The sequence below is a fragment of the Schistocerca cancellata genome, chromosome 2 (genome assembly GCF_023864275.1).
Source record: "Schistocerca cancellata isolate TAMUIC-IGC-003103 chromosome 2, iqSchCanc2.1, whole genome shotgun sequence".
Classification (NCBI taxonomy): Eukaryota; Metazoa; Arthropoda; class Insecta; order Orthoptera; family Acrididae; genus Schistocerca; species Schistocerca cancellata.
The window spans coordinates 1,050,694,139-1,050,719,715 of record NC_064627.1 but is presented as its reverse complement, the minus strand read 5'-3'; the positions used below and the strand labels follow the sequence as shown (position 1 = coordinate 1,050,719,715).

At 42.1% G+C, this 25,577-nt stretch overlaps 1 protein-coding gene across 2 annotated transcripts in view; it reads left to right on the top strand.

Moving 5' to 3' along the window:
• Positions 1 to 25,577, top strand: part of LOC126163031 (uncharacterized) — a 300,543-nt gene that overhangs the window by 244,414 nt on the left and 30,552 nt on the right. For both annotated transcript variants that reach the window (XM_049919905.1, XM_049919904.1), the window contains exon 18: positions 7,885 to 8,070. In XM_049919905.1, the coding sequence (XP_049775862.1) occupies positions 7,885 to 8,070 (186 nt within the window). The remainder of the gene's footprint in view (positions 1 to 7,884; positions 8,071 to 25,577) is intronic.

The window sequence follows — 25,577 nt, the reverse complement described above, 5'->3', positions numbered from 1 at the left end:
TTAACAACAAGACATCAATAGTTATGGCTGTAGGCACTGTAGGCAAGATGCATTATCACTGATGTATCACACAGAGAAAGACTAGAATGTGAGCAGGGTGCAGGACAGGCATATGTAGACTTCAACAACATGTGTGGTCTGCCATGGTTGGTTATCAGGGAGGGCAATGTCTGAGCTGACAGCACTGCTCCTTCATGCAGATGCCAGATACACAGCCCACCATGTCATCATTAATACACACCATACAGCATTTCTTCTCCTTCAGTTATGATATATGGGCAGAAATGATCCTCTTTGTGTTGGCTCTTATGGAATGGAAAAGGGGGGGGGGGGGGCACACAAGGTGAAGGATCAAGTGGTAACTCCATTTTGTCATGCACAATGTTATTGTCCAAGGAAGATGCTGTCAGCAGTATCGTGTCAGTTAAATTGGCTTCTGGGAAGAGGATCACTAGACTGTTGTGATATATGGCAGGCTGAGAGTCTCAGTTCAGCTACTGGTTCGGACTAGAATCCACACTGCGGCTGCAGTGGTGGAGATGGTGCTGGGCTCTGTGATATCCTGTTAAAGCCACACATGCTCCCTGCATTATTCTAAACATAGTTATTCATAGATCTTGGTTAACATCCATCATTCATCTGCACAACAATAATGGAAATTCCTGAATGGAATAATACGCAAAATAAGGGAAAGGCAACCACTCACCTGAAGAGGACTGATGTGTGATACATAGAAACGTGTAACAGAAAACAGTGTTCTCACTAGTTTTCAGGTTCATTCTTTTTTTCTAGCAAAAGTACACACATTCATGCATATAACTATACAGACATCCAAACGTATACTCCCGCAGCTGCAGGAGTGTACATTTAAGCATCTGTATGGCTGTGCGTGTAAAAGTGTGTACTTTTGTAAGGAAAAAAGTATCAGCTCAAAAACTAGTGTGGACACTGTTTTCTCTTATGTGTTTCTGTGCATCACACATTAGTCCTCTATAGGTGAGTGGTTGCCTTTTCCCTATTTTAGCAGCATTCATCTGTTCTCTGTGAGAAAGCTTATGTTACTATTCTGTGCTTTTATGAATTAGACAGTAGATGTTGAGTAATTGACAAGAATTTTCATAAAATATTCTGTCCCTTCTTGGTACACTTAGGATACATCAAGAAAATCACATTACTCAGTCTTGGATTCTACTGTGTTCATGGCAGTAAATGTTCCTGCGCCAAGCCTGGCAGCCTGCTGTTGCTACCATTGCCTAGTAAAATTGCTGCATTAACCTGTTCATAATCTCGTTTCTTTTAGGGTCTACTTAATTGTTCTACACACAGCATAAAATTTCTCAATTTTGTGTTTAATATCCAAATTAGCAGTTGCAGGTTGCCTATCTGATGGCTTCCAGGGCAACAGAAATTTGATTTTCAATTTTGTACATAATTATTGACCAAATTGGAAACTTTAAAATGCTGTCATAATCTATTCACTAAATAATACAATCTTATGTTAAAAGTTTAATACAACAACACAAGTATTACAGTTAGAAACTATGTTTATCTTGAGGCAGTGTGACCGAGTACTCATACGTACCTGGACTATATTCATCTGGGTTACTCCCTCCCTGCGGGTCCGGGGGTTAGAATAGGCCTGAGGTATTCCTGCCTGTTGCACGAGGCTACTAAAAGGAGTTTCACACGTTTCGGCCTTTATGTGACGGACCCCTGTAGGGTTTGACCTCCATTCTTCAAAATTTTCTCAAAGAGCAAGCCAATTGGGGAAGGGCGCCTTACAAGGTGCATCGTGTCCATCATGCATTGAGATTTTTAGCCCACTTTCTCGTCATCGCATTGCAGTCCTGCCCATTCTCCATCTCTTGGGTGAGGACACCTTCCTGGGTGCATTTTCCACCATGCATTTCGCAGTGCCAATTTCTGCATCGACAATGACCATGGACTTCTTTGCACCCGATATCCAGCACAGTAGCCCGTCCATTATGGTGGGGCCACCACGTACCCCGTTAGTTGTAGCCCCCTGACCACACAGGGATTGCTCTGCTGATGCCTGCACTGTTAACTCCCCACGTATGCCAAGGGGTAGATGCCCATCCCCCTGGGGCATTGGGACTCCCAGCAATGGCCATCCTGCCACGTGGCCTTTGCTGCAGCTGGATTGCTCCCTTGGGGAGGGTCCCTGGTCGGAGTGGGTGGCATCAGGGCGGTTGACACGTGATGAAGCGTAGTCCATCATCTCTTGCTGGTGGTGAAACACCAGCAGTCTCTAAGCGATCATGAGATCAATTCAACGCGCAGAAGTACGAACCCAAATCATTCCCCTCCCTGGCCACACCATGAGAGGAACGTCAGGCTAAGGATTGCAGCGGATCTTTTTCGCCCCGGTACCCTGTATGTTCGAGAGCTGATGGGGAATCTTTCATGACAATGAAGCCTCAGTTTTTTGTTGAGCATTTAGAGGACAAGTTCGGGGAGGTGGAGGGCTTGTCCAAAATGAGATCTGGGTCAGTCTTGATCAAAAAAGCATCCTCTGCCCAGTCATGAGAGTTGACTTGTGACAAGCTGGGGGACATTTCTGTAACCATCACACCCCATAAGAGCTTAAATATGGTCCAGGGTATCATATTTCACAGAGACCTTCTTTTGCAGTCTGACGATGAGCTGCACGCCAATTTAGAGTGGCGAGGTGTACATTTCTTCCGGAGTGTCCACCGGGGTCCGAAGGATAATCAGGTCGAACGCCTGCATCCTGTACATATGACATCACCTTATGCCGCCACTACAACAGTTCTGACACCATCATCTCCACCAACCCAGGTCACCTCTCAGAGCCGGAAGCCTACACCTGCCCCCTTGCTGGTAGGGGGCATTTCCCTCCCTGTTGCTCCTGCACCACCTACTTTGGGAGCAACCCCCCCCCCCTCCCCCACATACAATCGAGGACATCTGTCCCCACTTCTAAGCCAGAGAAGCATAAGTCTTCTTTGGCTTCTCTCGCTAGGAAGGGGTCCCTTGGGTCACTCCCTTCTCAGGTTTCTTCTAGTGGGAAAGACGACACCTGCCAGTGGCTGAAGAGCCCAAAAGCAGCTGGTGGTACATCTTCACGCTCATCCTCAGTCCTGGAGACTGAGCCAATGAAGTCCTCCCAGCCAGGGAAACCCAAGGAGCAGCGAGAGAAATCCAAAAATAAAACCCCTAAGACCAAGGAAATTGCGATGGCACCCACACCACTGCTACCTACAAGCTCTGCGGCTGAGGATGGTGTGGAGATTTTAGCGTCCACTGAGGAGCTAGATCTCACTAGACCTTCAGACACAATGGATATAGACTGCTCAGGCAATAAATTGGTGGTAGCAGGTGACTCTGAGGCGTAAACTGCCTCATTGAATGTTCCATACCTTTGCAGTCTCATGATGTCATCCTCCTGTGGAATTGCGGCAGTTGTTTCCACCACCTGGCTGAGCTACGTCAACTGTTAAGCTATCTGCATTGCCCTCCAGGAAACCTGGTTCCCAGCAATGCGGACCACTGCCCTCCATGGCTATAAGGGACATTACAGGAACTGTAGCGACTATAATTGAGTGTCAGGTGGAGTTTGCGTGTATGTCCTAAACTCAGTCTGTAGTGAACATGTGCCCCTTCAGACATGTCTTGAAGCTGTGGCTGCCAGAATAAGGACGACACAGGAAATAACTCTGTGCAATTTATATCTTCCTCGAGATGGTGTAGTACCCCTGAATGTATTAGCTGCACTGATTGATCAACTCCCTAAACCTTTCCTACTCCTGGGAGATTTTAATGCCCATAACCCCTTGTGGGGTGGTACCATGCTTACTGGCCGAGGCAGAGATGCCGAAACTTTATTGATGCAATTTGACCTCTGCCTCTTAGATACTGGGGCCGCCACACATTTCAACGTGGCTCATGGTAGTTACTCGGGCATTGATTTACCAATTTGCAGCCCAGGATTTCTCTCATCTATCCACTGGAGAGCACATGATGACCTGTGTGGTAGTGACGACTTCCCCATCTTCCTGTCACTGCCCCAGCATCAGGCACAGAGACGCCTGCCCAGATGGGCTTTGAGCAAGGCAGACTGGGGAACTTTCACCTCTGCTGTCTCCGCTGAATCTCCCCCACATGGTAACATCAATGTGATGGTTGAGCAGGTGACTAGCACAGTTGTTTCTGCAGCAGAAAACGTGATCTCTCACTCTTTAGGGTGCCAGAGGTGTAAGGCAGTCCCTTGGTGGTCGCCAGAAGTCGCTGAAGCAATTAAGGAGCGTCAGCGAGCCCTGCAGCGGCGTAAGCGGCACCCTTCCCTGGAGCATCTCATAGCTTTTAAACATCTCCGTGCCCGTGTTCGCTACCTTATCAAACAGCGGAAGAAGGAGTGTTGGAAGAGATATGTCTCCACCATTGGGTGCCACACATCACCTTCCCAAGTCTGGGCAAATGTCTTTTCGGGTACCAGGCCCCAACAGCTGTCCCCGATGTTACCATAAATGGCGAGTTATGTAACAACGCAAACGCGATTGCCGAGCACTTTGCTCGAGCCTCTGCAGTGGAGAGTTACCCCTCACCCCCCAGCCTTTCGCACACTCAAACAGCGACTGGAAGGGAACATCCTCTCATTCACTGTATGTTGCAGTGAATCCTGTAACACCCCATTTACAGAGTGGGAGCTCCTCAGTGCCCATGCACATTGCCCCGACACAGCTCCTGGGCCTGATCGCATCCACAGCCAGATGATTAAATATCTCTTATCTGACTACGAGCGACATCTTCTCATCATCTTCAACTGGATCTGGTGCGATGGCATCTTTCCATCACAGTGGCGGGAGAGCACCATCATTCCAGTGCTCAGACCCGGCAAAAACCTACTTGATGTGGATAGCTATTGGCCCATCAGCCTCACCAACGTTCTTTGTAAGCTGCTGGAATGTATGGTATGTCGGCAGTTGGATTGGGTCCTGGAGTCACATGGCTTGCTGGCTCCATGGCGGCTTCCGCCAGAGTTGCTCTACCACTGATAATCTTGTGTCCATCGAGTCTGCCATCTGAATAGCCTTTTCCAGATGGCAACACCTGATTGCTGTCTTTTTTGACTTACGTAAAGCATACGACACGACTTGGCGACGTCACATCCTTGCCACATTGTATGAGTGGGGTCTCCGGGGACGACACCCGATTTTTATTCCAAACTTCTTGTCGCTCCATACTTTCCGTGTCCAAGTTGGTGACTCCCATAGTTCCATCCATATCCAGGAGAATGGAGTCCCGCAGGGCTCTAGCAGCGGCTGTTGGGCCCTTCGCCTCACCTTCTCTGTATGCAGATGACTTCTGCATTTCGTACTGCTGCTCCAGTACTGTTGTTGCTGAGCAACATCTCGAGGGAGCCATCCACAAGGCGCAGTAATGGGCTCCAGCCCACGGCTTCCAGTTTTCCGCTACAAAGTCGTGTGTCATGCACTTCTGTTGGCATTGTACCATTCATCCGGAACCCGCACTTTATCGTAATGATGATCTACTCACTGTAGTGGAGACATATCAATTCCTAGGACTGGTTTTTGATGCTCGATTGACTTGGCTCCCTCATCTTCATCAGCTTAAGCTGAAGTGCTGGCAGCACCTCAATGCCCTCCGTTGCCTGGGCAACACCAATTAGGGTGCAGATAGCTGTATGCTGCTGCAGCTCTACAGAACCCTTGTCCAATCCTGAATTGACTATGGGAGTGTGGTTTATGGTTTGGCAGCGCCTTCAGCATTGCATTTACTCGACTCTGTGCACCCCTGTTGGGTTCGATTAGTGACAGGAGCTTTTAGGACGAGTCCGGTGACCAGCGTACTGGTGGAGGCTGGTGTCCCTCCACTGCAGATCAGACGTGTGCAGCTGCTCACCAGTTACACAGCACACATTCATAGTTTCCCAGAGCATCCGAAGTACCGTCTCCTTTTCCTGCCCGTGGCAGTCCATCTTCTGCATCGGTGGCCCAGATCGGGGCTCTGAAGTGGTTTACACCGACAGCTGAATGGCTGGTCACGTAGGCCTCGCATATGTTCATGGAGGACATGTTGAGCACCTTTCGTTGCCAGTTGGCTGCAGTGTTTTCACTGCAGAGCTGGTGGCCATATCTCGTGCTCTTGAGTACATCCGCTCATGCCCTGGCCAGTCATTTCTCCTGTGTACCGACTCATTGAGCAGCCTACAAGCTATTGACCAGTGCTACAGCTCTGGTAGCATCCATTCAGGAGTCCATCTATGCCCTGGAACAGTCCCGCCTCTGTGGTGTTTGTGTGGACCCCAGGACACGTCGGAATCCCTGCCAACGAACTCGCCGGCAGGCTGGCCAAACAGGCAACGCGGAAACCGCTTCTGGAGATAGGCATCTCCGAAGCTGACCTGTGTTCTTTCTTACACCGCAGGGTTTTCTGGCTTTGGGAGATGGAACGGCATAACAGCACACACAACAAATTGCGTGTCATTAAGGAGACTGTGAATGTGTGGAAGTCTTCCATGCAGGCCTCTCGCAGGGAATCAGTTGTCATCTGCCGGCTCCGCATTGGCCATACGTGGCTAACGCATGGTTACCTAATCTGTCGTGAGGACCCACCTCAGTGTCACTGTGGCTCCCAAATGACAGTCATCCACCTCTTGCTGGACTGGCCACTTTTAGCCACTCTGTGGCAGACTTTTAACGTTCCCAGCACTCTACCTTCGGTGTTGGGCAACAATGCCTCCACAGCTGATTTAGTTTTACGTTTTATCCATGGGAGTGGGTTTTATACTTCTATGTAGGTTTTAGCGCATGTCCTTTGTCCCTCCATGTCCTCCACCCTACTGCTTTTAGGCTGGAGGTTTTAATGTGTTGCAGAGTGGCTGGCTTTCTTTTTATATTCTCGTGGTTGGATAGCCACTGTAATCTGCTTTCATGTTTTACTCCCTTCTGTTTCTAGCGTCTCTCTCTCTTGTTCTCTTTTGTTCCTTTTAGTATTCGTTGCCTTCCCTTCATTCTTGTGGCTTTTCCTTTCTTTCTGAGATACGAGAAAGAGAGCACTTAGCGACTTCCAACAAGCTTAACAGATAATTTCAAACCTTCATAAAACTTTTTCTTGCTGTCCCCACCACCACAGAATGATGATGAAGGAGAAAAAGATCATCACTTTATCATCTTTTTGGTGTCCACACAGTCAAACATCAGCATCAGGCATGATGTTTTAACTTACTACTTGTTTAGCACCGACTCTAATTGCAACATATTTTGTAAACAGTATCCACATATACTACTGAATGTACCCGCAAAATTATATCATTGTACGAAACGTAGCTCAGGAGACATGATATCGTAAACATTGAGATGTGTGAAAAACTAGCTTTTGCTTAAAACTTTTTATGTTTACATGCTTAACGTAAAATATTTAGTACATTGACACATTTATAGAGGAATCAGATTTTTGAAGGTGTTTGTACATGTGAGTTCAATTATATAAAGAATCAGGGAGAGTTTACTGGTAATTTTTCTAAAAGGGTGAAAGTGTACAACCCAAGAAGATACTCTTGTAATCCTGTTCAGTAGATTTGTAAGTAATAACCAACACGTAATAGACTTGTGACGTCTCATAAAAATGGCATGGACTCTGTTTTGTCCAGCACACTATTGTAATTTGTAACTTAAATATATAGTTAATATACAGGGAAGACAAGTAATCTTTGCTCATTAATAGTGTGCAGCATATCAATTGAATTTTGGATTTTGAAGACTATTTGTCTTGTATAAATTTTAGATGCTATGTAATAAGGTTCTCCACTATCTATCCTGATGTTTATAACTGTTTCTGCTCAAAAATAAATTATGGATACATGTCATTATCAACTTTCAGGGATTCAACCAGAAAATTAATCTTAATAAGCATTTACAAGTCCATGAAGACATAGACAAAAGAAAGCAGACTTGTCGCTACTGTGATAAGACCTTTCTCAATCGTGACTCTCTGAAAATTCATGAGCTCAAACATACTCAAGGACAGCCACACTCATGCCCACTATGTAACAAAGCATTTGTAAAGGTAAGCTTTATTGAAGGCATTTGATAATCTTAATTTCCTGTCATTTTAGTGCCTTTTTCCATTCATTTACAATATAGATTGATAAAAACTCAGTAATATTTATTTCTTGGAATATATTTTCATTGATTTTTTTAATACTCAATGTGCATAATTTCTGCTGTGTGGAAATATTCCTTCCTTGCATTTCAGAATAGCAAATAATGTGTTTTTTCTTCCTCGGACTACAGAAATGGACGTTAAACCCAACCTTCCTTTTCTTTACGACTACAGAAAGTACTCATCAGAACTATGTTCAAGCAACGAACAAATTCATGTTGCTTGGTTGCGGAAAAGTTACTGATGAAAAGCCGATGCACTTCTCTAAGTAAGAGGTGTCACAAGGGCATATGTCCTTGTAGCTCAAGATATGCAAAGCGGTCTGTGCTTTGGATGTTTGATATAGTTTCCAATATCATTGTCCTTTTGGGATTTTAAAAATGTTTTATTTTAAATTTGGAATATGGTGTTTTATAAACATGGTAGTGGATGTGCATGGGTGCCAGACTTTTCACGAATTGCAGTAGTTGTAAATGATTTTGAGGATAACTCAGTATTATAGAAGTGTAAAAGAGATGACAGATGAAAGACAACAAACTGAAAAATCCACTGGTGAAGGAAATTGCAAAATGCGGAGAATTATAATGAGAACTGTTTTAGTGTGTGACAAATTTTTTATGCTGATAATGGTAAATTGATTAACTCACATATAGTGCTCATAATTGTATAACTGATATTGCTAAGTGAGCCAAGGCTAACGCAAAGATAAGGAAATGACTAATTCTGTCTTACGACACCAAACCTTTATTTCTCATCAGACAGTGCCAGACTGCCAAAGATTTGAGATAAGCTCCAAATGATTTGTGATGTTTGCTCAGCCAAGACATTGATCTGCTTAGATACAAATTTCAGATCATTGTATTAGAAGCACCTGTTGGTATAAACTAAATTTGATGAAATACAAACTCAGCTCTCTTTGTTAGACAAGCCGGTTGACAGTGGTGACTTTTGCGCATGATTTTTGCAAACATTGCTCAAAGAGTTTGATTATATTTATATTACGTGGCATGATTTACCTCCTGAAAAATATGGAATAAGTTACAAAAACTATGTTTAAGTTACATTTTTCAAATAATAGATTCTGAAGATGAAAATGTTGCTACAGCAGTGATGTGAAAAACAGAGGTTAACTAATGGCAACAGAGATGCACTCAGACTACATCTGAAGCAGATGTATCCAAAAGTCTCATTATCAAGGGCATGAAGGTAAAAAATGCTTTAATGTGGCAAAGTAGGTCACTTATGAAACAATAATATAATAATGTCGTGTGACGAGGGCCTCCTGTCGGGTAGACCGTTCGTCTGGTGCAAGTCTTTCGATTTGACGCCACTTCAGCGACTTGCGCGTCGATGGGGATGAAATGATGATGATGAGGACAAGACAATACCCAGTCCCTGAGCAGAGAAAATCTCTGACCCAGCCGGGAATCGAACCCGGGCCCTTAGGATTGACAGTCCGTCATGCTGACCACTCAGCTACCGGGGGCGGACTACTTATCAAAAATGGAATACAGGTTTGGTTTGGTTTGGATGTCAGTAAAACAGTCATCAATTGAGTGAGTGTCCTAACATAGACAAAAGAAAGGACTTTGCTGTGTTGTAAGCTTGTGTAACATCAGTGGAAATTTCAAGAAATCATAGCCACACAGGTACTTCAAAAACTGAGAAGAAAGTTTTAGTGATGAGACACAGCAAGTTTTCTGTAGATATAAACAAACTGGACTGTGAGGATTGGTACATTGACAGTGGTGCAAATCATATAACATGACTGGTACATCACATATGAGCCATTTGAAACTCCAAGAAAGATGGAGTGTGCCAAAAATTGGTGTATAATTGAAGCATTTGGTACAGTTCAAATTTATATATAGATATTCAATGGACAGAGTGATATTTTGAAGATGATTGACTTTGTTCAGATGAATCTTGTAACTTATTTTCTGTTAAGAAATCTGCACAGGATCTGTAAAAGTAACAAGAAAGAGAACATTGGCTTTAGGGTGAAATGACTTTTACAATCTTCAAGTAATGAATGTTAAGTAACAAAAACATACCTCCCTGGCTAGAGACTGTGTCTATATACATTGCAGAGTAGAATGCCATCTTTTGACAGTGTTGTCTCAGAACTGCGTAAGTAAATGGAAAATACTTGTCATCCAGTGGTTTATCATTTGGCTGTGAAGATTGTTCATCAAAAATAGTATTGCATTGTTGTTGAAACTGTTGATACCTTACAGAGCTGCCATAAAAAATGGGTCATCAAAACAAATACTATGTGCACCAATTATCAAAGGAGCATGGTGTAGAGATAACAATTGATAGTGGCTTATTATGTTAGGAGTGTGTCTTTGGTAAACATCATCAGCTGGAGTTTGATAAAAGAGCACAGAAACCCACTACATACAGACAATTAGCTTACAGAGTCCACTACACATAGACAATTAGTTTGCAGAGATGTTTGCAGACCAATATAAGAAAAAGGTTTGCAGTATCATTGATACTTCGCTGTTTTTGATTATGGTTTTTCCAGTTTCAAGGTAATGTCCTTTTGTGACAAAAAGATGAAATTAAAGAAAAGCCATCACTGCTTATTACAATGATAAAGACTAAAGTTGATGTTATGGTGAAAGAATTATGTACACATGATGGCAGTGTGTTCCATGATACAGGTGTTCATAGGTTTGCTGGATAAGTTGGAGCAAAATGTTCAGTTACTGCACCATGTAAATGTAAGTAGAATGGAGATGCTGAACAGGAAAATAAAATCCTGTGTGGGATGGGACAATTTTGGCTGTGCTATGCTCTGCTGAACACTTACCAAAAGCAATGCAGCATTGTTGGCTGCAAAATAGACTCAGAACAAAACTGGTTCCATGAAAATTAAAGGTTAAACTCCAATTGAGACATTATGGAGAAGGAAGGTCATTTTGATATTTTGGTGATATTTTGAACATAATGCTATGCATGGTTTTTCCGTGCTAAAATGGGAGAAGTTTGGTGCCGAATCTTAAAAGGATATTTAGTTCGTTATGATGATTTTATATAGAGATGTAAAATTCAACTGAAAATAATTACAGAGACCATTGACTCAAGTGACCAAACAGATTGTTGAGATGTCCGATATAGTTAAAAAGGAAGATGTTAAAGAAACTGATTGTGAAAATGTTGATTTTCAAGAGGATATTTAACGGGATTATATGAACGAAGATGTAGTTTTATTATTATTATTATTATTATTATTATGTGCGTATGGACCCTGTTGGATCTCACATTATGTTTATGATTCGTCTTTCTAATAGACTGTATAGCTTTTATTCTTTTGCTATGTGCTTTCTTCCTTTCTTCTGACCACTTGGTCCCTGATCTTTTAGGGACTTTATTCTGTGGCTTTACTGCCCATCTATTTATCTTCTGACTGTAAAGTTTCCTGTCTAGTATGTCCGATGTTCCTATCTGTGACTTTTGCAAGTCAAATTTGACTTCTTCTACCCATGGAGTGTTCTTCAGTTTTGCAGTGTATGTCAAGATCTTGTGAGTTAGCCTTGAAGATGGGAGTCTATGACTGTGTCCGTAGAATTTCAGCCTTTGTTTTCCAGTATCTGTGGCAAGGTTGGACAGTTCTTCCGTTGCTTTGCGCGATTTGAGTCTTTACCCCTCTTCTGTTTTATCTGGTCCCAGCATTTTCCTCATGATTTTTCTTTCCTCCTTCATGATGTTCTCCAGATTGCCTTTTCTGTTAAGTACCAAGGTTTTCCTCGCGTACAGCACTTCAGGTTTAATCATTGTATTATAATGTTTGATCTTTGTATGAATGGACATACATTTCTTGTTGTAGATTTCACACATTCCCCCATATGCTCGTTTGGGCTTTTGTAACCAAACTTTTGGTGCTCCCTTTTCCAACCCTGTTGATTCTATGATCTCACCGAGATATTTGAAGTGTGGAACTTGTTTGATCTGCCCATATTTTGTGTTCAGTTTCTGAATGTTGAATTTAGTGCAAACAAACTTGGTATTCGCGAATGAAATTTGTAGTCCAGTTTTCTCACCGCATTCCTTGAGGACTTCAATCTGTCTGATCGTTGTATTTTCGCAGGCTGCAGGTATCATTAGGTCATCTGAAAAAGCTAAACAACTGACCTTGATGTAATCATTCTTTCATCCAAGTTGAATGTGTTTCCAGTGGTCCTGGGCTTTCAATTCTTTCTCCCATTCTCGGATGACTTTATCCAGATCAAGGTTGAAGAGCAGTGGTGACAATCCATCACCTTGTTGCACACCGGTCTTTATCTCAAAGGGCTCTGACAATTTGCCCATGAATTTCACTTTTGACTTCGTGCCCTTGAGTGTTTCCTTGATGTCTTGATGTCCTTGTCTTTCAATCAAGTCCTTGTTCGTCTAAGATGTTAAAGAGCATCTGTCGATTGACCGAATCATATGCCTTCTTGAAGTCGCCGAACATACAGATGATCGGAGAGCTTCAGGTTATGTAGTTACAAGTAATGAAAAGGTCAGTAACCATTTGTATGAGGTGGGATCAAAAAGTAACGGGATTTTTTAAAATTTTGTGGGCTTTATACATCTGATTTTCAAATTTTTTTATCTTGTTGGTACCTGTTTTGATTATTTAGTTTATTGTTGACAGTCAAAAAGGTTATACTTATTTTTGAATGCTCAGTGAATTTTTACTTGTGAAAAAGATGGATCAGGGAATTTGCATTAATTTGCTCAAAAAATGGAACATTTGAAATGTTGACCGTGGGTTTTGGTGGATCTACTATGATTAATTGTCCAAACATTTCAAATAGGGTTGAGAAAACATTGAAGACAACAACTTCCCTGAGTGCCCTAGCACATCAATTACTGATGACAGTGTGGAAGAAGTAAAGAAAAGGTTCTGGAAAATTGCTGAATCACCATCAGAGAGGTTGCCGATGATGTCAGCACATCCTTGGCCTCATGCCGAGCAATTTTTTCCGATGTTTTGGGCATGAAACATGTAGCAGCAAAGTCTGTTCTGAAATTGTTGAATTTCATCCAAAAAAATGTCACACAAACATCACTCAGGAATTGTTGAATGAAGTTGACAATGATTCATAACTTCCTTAGAAGGTTGTAGCAGGTGAAAAAACATGGGTATACGGGTACGACGTCGAAACCAAGACCCAGTCATCCCAATGTAAACTGTTTGAAGAGCTAAGACCGAAAAAAAATTGAGAAGTTTAATCACATGTGAAGGTCCTTCTCACTGTTTTCTTTGCTTACAATGTGATAGTGCATCAAGAGTTCCTGCCTTGATGGTTTTACGATCAGTAAGGAATAATACATGGAAGTTATGCCTTACTTGCGTGAAACAATCCAAAAAAACTATCAGAACTGTGGCATAACCAGTCATGGCAATTGCATCATCATATGCTCCCATTCACACCTCAATGCTTGTTTATGATTTTTTGGCAGAAAACAAAAATGTTATGATGCCTCAACCACCATATTTGCCAGACATGGCCCCTATGACTTCTTTCTATTCCCGAGGCTGAAGAGAACCACAAAGGATGTTGTTAAATGACCTTTGTGAGATAAACAGAACTGCTGAAGGAACTGAACACCATAATAGAAAGTGAGTTCACAAGTGTAACCAAGATTGGAAAAAAGTGCTGGCACAAGCATACTGTATCTGAGGGGGATTACTTTGAAGGGGACAATGTTGATGATGAGTAAATAAAGATTCTTTAAGAAAAACAAATATTCCCATTAATTTTTGGTCACACCTGGTGTGACAGTGAAGGACAAATTGAGAGCAACTTCAAAGCAAGAAATGAAGATAAAGGAAGCCAAAATTTCCGTCAGTGGTGAAATTTGAAGGAACTATTATGTCACTCTGAAGATTCAGCCCTTCAACTGAGAATGATGCTTCTTTGTGAAACATGTAAGAATTATGAAGAAGCAGTGCAGTCAGAAAATTCTAAATAATGGGAGAAAGTAATGGAAGAAAAATTCTCTGGGGAAAAAAACCATGAGAACTAGTTTATAAAACTAAAAAACATAAGGCTATGGAAAATTGATGGGATTTTGCTAAAAAATTAAATACAAATAATGTAGTGTTTCAACATGAGGCTCAGTTGGTGGCTAAAGAATATATCAGTTATGTGAAATAGATTACATTGATATATTTAGCCCTGTAGCAAGATTTGAGATGAGAGAGGTCTCTGTTGAGTGTCACAAATCAATTTGATTGGTATATAAGGCAATTTGATGTAAGGACAGTCTTTTTCAACGGCATTTTGAAGGACCAAAGTTATGTGTATCAATGTAGATTGCTTCGCTGGAGGGGGCAGCAGATAGTGGAGGCTGGGTAATGGGTGGCCCGTCGACATGGGCAGGGGCAAGGATTCTGTCACTGCTGAGCAGAGAACTCCACAGTGGGAGCTGCAGGAACTACCCCCTGTGGCACCTTATTTTGCAGCTGAAGCTAGGATGACAGAGGGTGCCATGGGGGACACCAGTGCGGTAGTACACTGCTGCACGTTTGCTGGAGAATGCTGCGACTGACCCCGTGGCAGAGAATGCTGTGACTGACCCCGTGACCTGGCTGACTGGAAGATGGTCCAACACATCACAGTCACAACTGATTAGAATGATGGATCAGCTGCTCCTGAACTACATCCACAACAAAAAACTACTGACCTTTGCAGCTCACAACTACACCTAGCAGTGTCCTGTGCTGCCGACCGAAAGATCGGGCCCAAATGGCAGCCCCATGAGAAAAACATGGTGGGTTATGATGGACTGAGGCATGCAACTTGAGGTGCAACAAATCCAAAACACCCGCAATTGTCACCCGTGCAATGTTCTGCTGCACTACACCCATTAACCAGTGTCACTTGGTAAGCTTGATAGGGCACTGTCATGGGACAAGGTAGAGACAGACATCTTCATTTGGATCTTGAAGGTACACATGAAGTGCTCCTCCTGCTACTCAGAAGCGGGGCTACCATTGCAACTGCAAAAGTCTTGACATTCCTCCGAAACAATTGCCAAATGTTATCAGATATGAAGATCCAGGGAGAATCGTTAACAGCACAAATGACCAACAACACACAGTTTTCATCAGTATGCTGGCTAGTGGACTGGTATAGAAAGTCATAAGAATAAGGACCAAAAAGGAAACCAGCGGCTTTAGTTTGGTGTTCAGTAGGAAGTCCACCCCATATAAGAAAACGTGAAACTTTTTAACTTTGAAAATGATAGCCAGTGCCTCTGTTTCCACCAGTGAATAATTGTGTTGTGCTATAGAAAGTGTCTTTTGATGTGAAAGTGACAGGCTGCTCAGTCCCATCTGGGTTTTGATTTGACAGAATTGCACTAGTTCCATACTGGGACATGTCACAAGCCACGGTTAAACATTTACCCAGTGGAAAGCAGCCAAACACGGACCGGAGTACAGACACTGCTCGAGGGACTTAAAAGCCATCAAAAATCTGCAGAGCAGACAAATTTGACACCCTTTTGGCACAGTTGGTTAAGAGAATGGCACATGTGCGGCCTAGGGAATGGAATTACCATAATATGAAATCTTGTCCAAGGAGGACTTGAGTTTCTTCAGCTTCTTGGGTACTGGCAGGTTCATGATGGCTTTTGCTTGCTCATCCACAGGGACAATGCCATCTTTGTTGACCACATACCCTCAGAAATTCCCCCTTGGGAAAAAAAAATTCCTATTTGCAACAGTGGCTGTTCTCCAACAGTTGTTGGAAAACTGCCACCTGCAGATTCATCAAAAGCTCGGCCTGTGTGGAGTCCATGACTGAGAGGCCATTGAGGTAGTTCACGCAACAAGGAATGTCCTGAATCAACAACTCCAAATATTGTTGATAAATTCTAGGTGTGGATGAGATTCTAAAAGGCAAGTGAGTACAGTAATAAAGCCCAAAGGGCGTACTGAGCACAAAGAAACTCAGAGAAAGGGTGTCCAGCGGCAACTGCAAGTTGATGTATGAGAAATACTGGCCACCTGATAACCTCACCAACAACTTCTCCAGCTATGGAAAGGGATATGACCCCCATGACACATTCTGCATTGATCGTCTGTTTAAAATTCGCAGCAAAGGTGCATGGTGTCATGTGGCTTCTACCTTACCACCAAAGAGGCGGCCTACTAACTTCAGAAGAGAGGAGAAATGACACCAAAGTCCTGCCAGTGCTGCAACTTGACCTTGATCTTGACCTTATCACACATGATGAAGGGAATGGGACAGGGGTGAGAAAATTTAGGTACTGCCGATGGCTTAAGGAGATGTTCTTCAAAATTTTCTGTTGGATCTGGAGTATTATTGAACAGCTGGTCTTATAACTGTAGTAAAGAGTCCAAATCTTGGAAGGGGACCCACTGAGACACTAAATGTACTTTGTCAACTATCTGGAAACCTAAAACAGAAAAGGCACGGAACCCAAAAATATTTGAGCCAGCGATGAATTTACTATTAATGATGTAAGTTCCACGTTCCACATTCTTATAAAATGCAGAGACAGAAAGTTGACCATTAGAGGAATACGCTTGATGGTGTGGCTGTTTGCACCACAGGACAGCCCAAGAGCCGATACATACTTAAGTTAATTAGGCTGACTGACACTCCCGTGTGTACCCGAAACTTAATCAGTCACCCAGCCACTACCTGTGACAGTAGAATGTACTGTGGTGATGCTTGCAGGGTATTGGGGAACACCTTTGAGACCAGGGAAAATACTGGAGACTCTGACAACAGCCCTGGGGTTCGCTGACTGTCACAACTGTTGCCAAATGGCCTATTTTGCAGTAGGCCCCACACATGGCTTCTGTGTGTGGATAAACCTGTCGAACTTGAACCAGATGATAGCTGGGGCAGGACTGCTGGCTTGCTCATTGAGCAGAAAGACATCTACCAAAAAAATCTGCAAAACATCATGAGTGGGCATGACGACTCTTTGCTGAGCATGATGCAGTCAAAGGTGGACAGTGCTGTGACTCGACTGCACTTAAATCGTTAATGGCATCAACACACAGTGGCTCAGAAGAAGTCAAGGCCTCCTGGCTCACTACACATTTTACTGGGAGCTGTGTACCACACGCATCTGACTTTGCCTCCTGCCATATTTCAGAAAGTATGTCCCTTAACACTGCCATAAATTCATGTAATTCCATAATATTAGTAACTTTGGCTAGAAAAGGTCTGCCTAGACGAATGCCCTGGTTTTAACCTCCAGATCAGGTATTAACTGGGTGATCATGTCCCTAATTAGTGAGGCCACATACAGTGTAGCGCACTGGGGACATTCAAAACTACACTTGTGGGAGAGACCTTGCAGGTCAGTGATCCAAGCCACATATGAGTGCTGGGAGCACTTTTTGTGCTGGTTAAATTGTAACCATGTTGCCACCACATGGGTTTGATGAACAAATTACCTCATGATAAACGGACAAAGTTTATCGAAGGTAGGTTTCTCGGTGTTTGTAGAAGGCTTCAAATTTTGAGTGGACTGGATTGATGATGTGCTGTACCTGGCAGGGCAGCAAGAACTGCCACAGATAATATTCCCACCTTTGTGTAGCCTTGTAGAAACCATTGAATTGCATTTGGGGGGGGGGGGGCAAGGGAGGTAATTTCTCTGCTAGCCCCTGGTCTGCTATCAGCTCCACATGAGTAGGGAGGAGTTCTGTTTTCTGATTGAGTAGTTCCTTTGTTTGCTCCTGTTGTAGTTTTTGTTGTCATTCCTGGAGGCGTTACTCCTCCCTCCAGTATTGCAAAAATACTGAGTCCATGGTGGCCACAATTTAATGGTATGAGGAAAGAAAAAGAAAGTGTGTCACACGTTTAGAAATGTCTGATGTCACCACTTTAGTATCCCAATGTGTGAGTTAATCTGTGTAGAGCAGAGAGTCCAAACACCATCTAGAGAATGAGCACAAATGAAAACACAACACGCGACTGGCGACTGCTGCACAAGACTAAACTGGTCCACAGGCATTGAAATCAGTGTCAGAACTGTCTGAGCATGCCTATTGCTGCCCATGCCACACTTCAACCATGCTGTCCTGAAAGCATTCTGTACTATTCCGCTGCATTGCCAATGCCATCTCGATGTTTGCTGGGTCGGTATACTAAACTCTGCAAGAGGATAGTGAGTGTTGCCACTATACACCCTCTGTCTATGCTCATTCGTTCTAACTGATAACCTGGTGGTTGTCATACCAGTGTAGAAGACTGAACAGTATTTTCATAACAGCTCATACACAACATGTCATTTCACATGTTTGTCCATTACTGTTTTACTAGTTACAGTGCTGACATAGGTGATGGTAGGAGGGTGCAAAGAGCAAGTCTTACAGTGGGGGCAGTCAAAGGGGTAGGAGACACAGGGTAGGGAAATGTGTGCAGAAAGAGCATAGTGTCTGACCCTATGTTCCGTCTGCACCTATGTCCCTGCCCAATGGCTCCTACACCTATGACCATTCCCACTGTAAGATTGTTCCCTAAACTGCTAATGCAAGTGCCAGGATGGTACCTTCGAGAGAAGCACAACCCACATCCTTCCCCACCCTTTCCAATTTGAGCTACTGCTTTGTGTCTAATGACCTTGTCATGCCTGAGACATGCTTCAGGTTGAAGGAAGGGAAGAATATTCCAACCCAAACTGTCATTAATAAAGCTCTGTGGTTTACAAACCAACGTGCATCTTGAAAATGAGTTTATGCTATCACAAGTTTAACACTAAAACAGTATTTAATATTTTAAATGACACATACTTGAGCAGAATGTATGCATTAGTGTGAATGAAAATGGGAAGATGTGACCCACCCACTTCCCATCTCTCCTTTCAGCCAACAGTTATATTGCTCTTTGTAGAGAACATGATTCATTGCTCTTAAATGATCAACAGCAAAAACTTGGCACCTGCTAGAGTGAGTGACATGAGACAGAGGCAACCTTTCTAGTAAACTGGAACAGTTTCTGTAGATACTATCAAAAATTCAATGAGCATGTTAATGTAAGGTGGAAAACACAATAATTGTATCAATCACCAGAAAGTTGCAATTACGTGGTCATATACAAATATAGGATAATTGTGGTATGAGTAATGGTAGTGAAACACATTTGTAAAGGGTGTTCAAAATGAAGTCCAAAGAGAACAAAATTATTGCAACATTGGACTCACATTTGGGAGGACCTGGTGAAAATTTCCAAACAACAATTCAAATTAAAGTTTACCAGGGTTTTTGTAAGCCACTTTAGGTGAATCCTGGGATAATAGGATACAATAGATTTCTTTTTCTCTTCCATAGCTTCACCTCTGTCTCTGCAACTTCATCATCAATGAGACATTAAATCCTGATATTACTACACTTGCTCTTATTTCTTTCAGATGAAATCATAGAAAGTGACTACAGTCATTGTCATTTGTACCCATACATTGTCTCTCTCATTAAATATGTTTTCATTGCTTTTATAGCTTGCTCTCAACGATGGTATGTAACACATGCTTGGTTGTCAGAAGTTACCATTTACAGTAAATAAAAATTTAAATTATTTGAAGATTTTTTTAAGAAGAGAAGGGACAATTGCAAGCCTAGTGTATAGCATACAAGGAAAGTTTTAAAAATCTGTTTCATTTTTTTACTTTTAAAAATTTTCCTGGATTTGCTTTGATGCATAGATGACATGCCCATAGAGCACAAGAAGCAAGAAAAGTAAGACATTTACCTAGTTTGCCAGATTAATTCCCTGGTTTTTATTCTGTGATTTAGTATTACAGCACACGTCCTGAGCAATTTGACCACCATACACTGTATGCCCGTTGATTATGGGTTTGAACCAGAAAAATTTTGATTTTTACTTAAGTTACTCACCGATAGAACTTCCAAAAATTTCAAGGCTTTTAGGATTTTAAATTAGACTTTTTTTTCCTTTTCCTATTGTGGATTCTGAAAGTGGCCAATGTAGAGTTGAAACTTGTAATGAGTGTAAATCGGTTCTCAGATTATGACTGAATTAAACAAAAAGAAGACTATAATGTGCCAACCACTATTCTCAGTAGACAGTCATTTTCCCCTGCTATCTTCCACTCACCACCCTCTTTGTTCTCCTCTTGCAAACAAGGTAAATTGTAATTACTTTCTACTTTACAGCCTTCTTTGAAATTTGGCCTTTAGCCTTGTTTAACATTACTCCTGTATTTGACCATTAGTATCTTCTTTGTCTGTAACCACTTTTCCCCTCTAGCCATCATGTGAGCTTCTTCTGTAGCTTCTCTTTGTAAACTGGGGAGTGATAGAGTCTGTGAAAAAAAACTGATGTATCAGGGAAGTCAATGAGTCTTTTACTTTTGTCAACATCCTCTGTTGGTAACACAGTGATTTTTAAGTATGATATCAAATGAATTTTACATCCTCAGTTTGTGATTCACTGTTGGGCTTATTAAAAGACCTTTCCCTTAAAAAAAAAAAAAAAAAAAAAAAAAAAAAAAAAAAAAAAAAAATAGTACAATACTACTATATTTCATCTAGCCTCTTGCTCATACAGTGTTTTTTAAATCATTTAATGTTGTCTTCAGCTGACATTTGTTTTATTTAATGTGCAGCTGTACAGTCGTGGACAAAACGAGCGAGACCCCTTGCCTTTTCGTTATGCTGATCTGCACGGCTTTAAAGTCTGCTACACAGCATAACATGCAAGGCGACGAAGTGCTACCAACATACTACACACAGGCGTGAAATTGCCAAACTATCTGAACTATTTTAGACTGTTTTCAATAATTTGTAAGACTATATTAATGCTGATTAGTGTGTTAAATACAACACGTAAATATAAGACAGAACTGAAAGAAGAAACGCTAATTGGTATGAACTGTACCAATAAAAATGAATTTCAACTTATCGAGATAACATAACTGTTACAGTAAGACAAAGAACCCCAGACTGTTACGAATTAGCAAAATATTATCCGCATTCGGCAGCGAAACGGTCTGTGTCAACGTTCAGACCAGTCATACTGGATTACCATTGCTGACCTACCATGAAAGTGTGCAAATTTAGCAATGCTTGAAGATTCATAACGAAATTCACTTAAAAATCATTCAGTGCCACACTTAAGTCAATTTCATTTTTGACAGAAAAGGAAAAAGGAGGCAGTAACATGTATGAAATTCTACAAGAGTGTCATATTGACATCCACAGGGCACCAGTACAGAGTAAAGGTAGCGATAAAACGTATTGGGAGCGCGAGAATTTCTTAAAATTGCTTTACTGATATTCTACCTGCCTCCATCGAGATTAGAACCGAAAACAAACCAGACCTTCCTTTCACTATGTTAGCAGACAACCCAGGCAAACAGCCCTCTATTATTACCCCAGACATGAACAAGCCGGCAATTTCGCAATGAAAATCTGCAGTTTCTGTTGCATAGAGCTTTCTGGACTCAAAATCATGAATTTTCTTCCTTTATGTCACGGCTTATGTGACAATCATTCGCGATGTTTATCGAAATAACAAAATACTGTTATTAGAGAGTAAATTTTGTAGGATAATTCTGCACCACCCCAGGAAATAAACGGCTACATAGCTGCCAAACGCATTCTGGACTGTTTCGAATTCTCCACTAGACTCGCCACAGCCAGAAAACATTCATTAGTCAAAGTGTTTCTTAAGCCAGCTAGCAATGGGAATTTCGCACTTCTAAAACGCTGTGGCATTAATACTGGGATGTGAATTACCACGTGTATAGGCAAATGGATTCTATTTGCATTCCTATAAACGTGATTTGGATCGAAAGCGTAGCTACGATTAATATGCTGATGTATCGACTGCCACTAGAACAATTCGAATAAAGAATAGCGTGTGTTATTTATGCGGTCCTCATCTTCAGTAGCTGTCGTAGCTGTTTTCGTTGTTAGGATTTCGTCACCTAAACCGGTAATAACGGAACCCTACTAGTCTCACTTTCTTGACCGTCTGTCGGTCTACCCAACCCTTAAAACCCGTTTACCTCCAGAACGGGTGGACATAATAAGCGGAAATGTATCTCACTTCTTGCGGTAACCGGTCCCTTGGTGGTGTAAAAAAGTGAGCTTCTATGTCAACGCAATCTAAAGATACGACCGTTTATGTAAAGAAAATTTACGCGAAAGGTCAAAAAATGGCTTCAAGAACTATGCGACCTAACTGCTTAGGTCATCAGCCCCTAGACCTAGAACTACTTAAACCTAGCTAGCCTAAGGGCATCACAGACATCTATGCCCGAGGTAGGATTCCAACCTGCGACTAAAGCAGCCGTGCGGTTCGTGACTGATGCGCCTGGAACCGCTCGGCTACCGCACCCAGCGAAACCCTATTCACCTCATGTATAATGATAATAAATACTGTCTAGTGAGGATAAACAGTATTCGCCAGCAACTCAGATTTTTGATCATGGAACTTTTACGAAGCTACATTCAAACTTTGTTCTAAGTCGTCTGCGATATCCATTTATAAACACCCTAGGAACGTCGTATGCGATATCCACTTCTGAAGATGCTGGCAGATACTGCAGTACTATAACAAGTAGGTAAGAATTTATTGTTATTGGTCCATGCATGATACTTTATTTCAATATCAATTTAACGCGCCTAGGTGTTCGTATATGGCTGAAATTAATGAACAAAAAGTAAATAAACATCAAACAACTTCGATGTTCAAATCAAATGAAAGTCACATGTCGTAATTACAACATAATTTCGTTGTTACATCTACATGATTACATCAACAGGATTTCTTTGCAATCCGGACTTACGTGCCTGGCAGAAGGTTCGGATTATTCCTCTACCGTCCCACTCATTAACAGTGTGCGGGAAAAAGGACCACTTAAATCTTTTCTTGCAAGCCTTGAATTACATTATTACTATGGTTTCTTCCTGTGTAAGTTCCCTAGGAAATAATGTTTGGGCATTCAGAACAGATGGTGGTGATTGAAATTTCGTGAAAAGATCTCGTTGCAACGAAAAACGCTTATGTTTTCATGAATGTTACCCCAACTTTATTATCAAATCTGGGATCCTCTCTCCCCTATTTCGTGACATTAAAAATCGTGCTACCGTTCCTTGGACGTTTTTGCGTGCACAGTCAATAACTTCTGTCAAGGATATTATAGCAGTGGACGGAGAAACGTAGTGTACGCAGTGTTTTCAGTTGGCCTGTTGCGTATTCTTAGTGTGTTGCCAATAAAACGCAGTCATTCGTTTGCCTTCCCCACAAAAGTATGTTTTCAATAGTTCCAGTTGAAGTTCTACTGGGTACTGAGATGAACTGACAATGCTTCGACTTGTGTTTTGTCATGTAACCGAAAGTTAATTATTGTTATCGGACGCAGCTTTTGTGTTTAATGTATTACTCATTCAACAGAGTACACTCCTTGTACACCACACATAACTGTTTCAAAGTATTAAATTGTTACTGATCTTACCAAGTTGCAGTGGTCATCTTAACTTGCCGTTTAGAAACAAAGGAAAATATTTTAGCGAAATGTAGCAACTAAGAAGCGGAGTATCCAAACAAACAAACATTTCCGGTTTAAGTAGTTGCAGTAGGTCTACTACACAATAACGTAAATTAGGAGCAAAGTCCATAAGTAGATCGTTATCAGGAAAACCAGCCCTCATAATGGAAAGTGCCACTACAAGAAAGAAAGTTTCCAAACATGTCAATGAGTAGTCGAGGAAAGTGGACGCATTCTGTCTACTGAATCCCAACGCACGCCACTTACGAGGGAACACGCCAAGTGTCATACCCCGATCTTGCTGAAACTTCGCTCAGTGAAAGAGGGGACAAAATAAGTGAACACGTGTCTCGGCTTATCTGCTAACACGCTACCGCTTCAGAGAAAACGACGTTCAAAGTTTTCAATGCGCTTTTGCTATAGTGTAGATACCTCTTAGCGGGTAAGCATTCAACTGAAACGTTGGCTCTGCGGCTACCATAGCGACTTCGGAACTTTGCGCTGCGAGTTCGAAACCCGGTTTTTCCTTTTTTCTCCCCTCACTCTCTGAATTATCTACGAATGTTTATTCCAATTTATGTTGAGACACTGTTGTCATTATTCGTCAGTTAATTTACTGTGTAAAGAAAAAAGTTAAAAAGGGAACACACAGTGCGTAGTGGGGCGATCACTCTGTTGTAGAAATAATTCAGAAGCCAAGATCGCTTGGATACTGTCTACTGGATAACCCGTTTCAACACACTAAAGGTGCCATCATCGGACCTGAATCTAGATTAACAACATTTATAAACCATTTGGATATAACGATACATGAGGCAGACCAGATGATTTTAGATCAGCTTGTCTCATTCGTTTATTATTTTTTTAATTCATTAATTACACACAAAGTTAATTGGCGAATAATGACAACATTATTTCAAAATAAATTAGAAAAAAACATTCGTAGGTAATTCTGATAGAGAGGCAGGGAAAAAAAATAATAAAAAACCCAATATGGTCTCGAACACGGGAATCAAAGTTAAGAAGGAACGACGGTAGCCACTGAGCCACCGCTTCAATTGCGTTCTCGGTTGCAGGAGGTATCTACACTAGAGCAACAGCGCGTTGATAACTTTGACCGTCGTTTTCTTGGAAACAGTCGAGTGTCTGCAGATAAGCCGAAACACGTGTTCGCTTATTTGTCCTCTCCTTCACTGAGAAAAGTTTCCGGACAATCAGCCTATGACACCTGGCGAGGTCCCCTCATTAGTCGCGTCGCTTCTTACACCCGGCGAGAATTATGCATGCCTCAGAGTAAACTGCGCCATTTGGAAACACGGCGAGCGGGGATAAACACGTTTTCCTTCCTATAAGGCAAACTTCTACAGATAAAATTCACGAAGTGTTCTTCAGGTTGCCTCAGATATTTCAGAAATGTTTCTTGCGTTAGTCCTGCCGCATATGCAAAACGTAAACATTTCATTTCATGTAATATTTATCAGGATAAGACATGACAAGAGTGGACCAGTCCCTTCTGAGAAAAATTACAGATTCTAAGTTGCTCCACTACGTAATGACACGGGTACGGGCTTGCGATCTCTCATTTATGCCATCGATTTCTGTGTTGCACATACCTGGCCACTGCGCTGTGGCTGCCATTGTGGAGGAGGCAGTCTGTTTCCTGCCAGCGCTGTTTCCGCAGCCGATATTAACCGCGACGAATCATTCAGTCAACGCTAAATGGTCCATCTGGCTGGGGCAGAGAAGGGAGCTATAATAGCACTTCATGCAGAGGGATTTTCAAATGGCTATATAGCAAGAACTATGGGTCTTCACAAGTCGACGGTAGCCAGGTGGATCAGACGAAAGGACGAGAGTGGTAACCTGAATGGGAGGCCTCATGGCCGTCGCCGCAAAACAACAGCAGCTCA